A 1,287-nucleotide genomic window follows, 5' to 3' on the forward strand; every position below is an offset into this window, starting at 1 on the left:
AATCTGAGAATACATGTCGGCTTTTCCCCACAATGCTCCTCTCTGTCTATTCTTCCAGACACGAACAGATCTCCGTTCCTCGGGTTGATCCCGACATACTGTTTGTCACTTCCTTCCATTTCCACACGAGCTTTCCGAGCAGACAGCCTCCCTGAATCCAGTCCCAGATCCTTGGCGATGTTTCCGATCACAGATCCGTGTTTCAGCTCCTCCTGGACGGAATAGGTCAGGTCTCCGTGTGCGCAGTGCAGCACAAAGAAGACAAAGAGGAGGCCGCGGATTTCAGCAAAACACCGTCTGTACTCCATCATCAGCTGTTCTACACGCGATCAAACCACGTGGTTACAATCAATGAAGAGATTATTTTCTATCAGAACATGAGCTTTAAGAGCTTTGGTCTCCAACGTTATACGACAGAGAACAAACACTGACCGATCCCAGTAATGGAGGATTTGCAGTCCACGTTCACTGGTTGTTGTTGCCCTGGTCTATACTGACATCTTCAGTAGAAATTAAATATAACCACTAACATTATTATTATTGTTTATTTTTTTTGCAAAAAAACAAACTTGATTTACATAGTTGTAGAAAACGTTCAAAAAATATTTAACGTGTTTACCAAGACAGTAAATCATAAAGCTCATAAAGAGTGTTTTTTATAAAGTTTATTTAGCGAAAGCGCATATTTTAGCATTTTAGTCCAAACGTGACACTTTTCTAAACTTAAAATAAACTCATATTTGTGTGCATGTCCATTTTGTTTTTATTTATTTTATTTCATTTTACACATATAGATTTTGAAATTGAGTGTGATTTTCACTTTAAAGGGGTTTAAAATATAGTGTAAAAATAAACAAACAAAACAAAACAAACAAACAAACAACAACGGTCCATCATAATATTTGGTCCATAAACACGCACAGCAAAAGTGACCACAGAGCTTCTGTGAGTTGTAGTTCAAAAAGAGGCGATTTGAAGGAATGACAACTTTGGGAAAAATACAACATGAGAAATACTGCTGTTTTTTTACAATAAAAATATATATATATAAAAAAAAACTGTTTATCATAAATTTAAAACTAAAATTAATTTTGTTTTATAATTTAAAAAAAAGTAAAACTAGAAAAGTGTTAGGAAACAAAAATGAGCAAAGATACTTTTTATTAGCTGTTGAAAAGGACACCGGATTTCAGAACCAAGGACAGAGACAGAAAAAGAATAAAATGTTTACTCCAATCCATCCATTAGTTTTACCATCTAATGAAAAACATTTTCAATTCAATGAAA

General features: G+C 34.7%; 1 protein-coding gene across 1 annotated transcript in view; it reads right to left on the bottom strand.

Annotated features, from left to right (window-relative positions):
* LOC119408710 (protocadherin gamma-B4) overlaps positions 1–308 on the bottom strand; it is a gene marked incomplete at its 3' end in the record, with an annotated part of 30,175 nt that extends 29,867 nt beyond the window's left edge. The window contains exon 1 of the mRNA XM_037675551.1: positions 14–308. Within this exon, the coding sequence (XP_037531479.1) occupies positions 14–308 (295 nt within the window). The remainder of the gene's footprint in view (positions 1–13) is intronic.
* Between the last annotated feature and the right edge of the window lie 979 nt (positions 309–1,287).

Source organism: Nematolebias whitei, chromosome 4, assembly GCF_014905685.2.
Source record: "Nematolebias whitei isolate Nwh7 chromosome 4, NemWhi1, whole genome shotgun sequence".
Taxonomy (NCBI): Eukaryota; Metazoa; Chordata; class Actinopteri; order Cyprinodontiformes; family Rivulidae; genus Nematolebias; species Nematolebias whitei.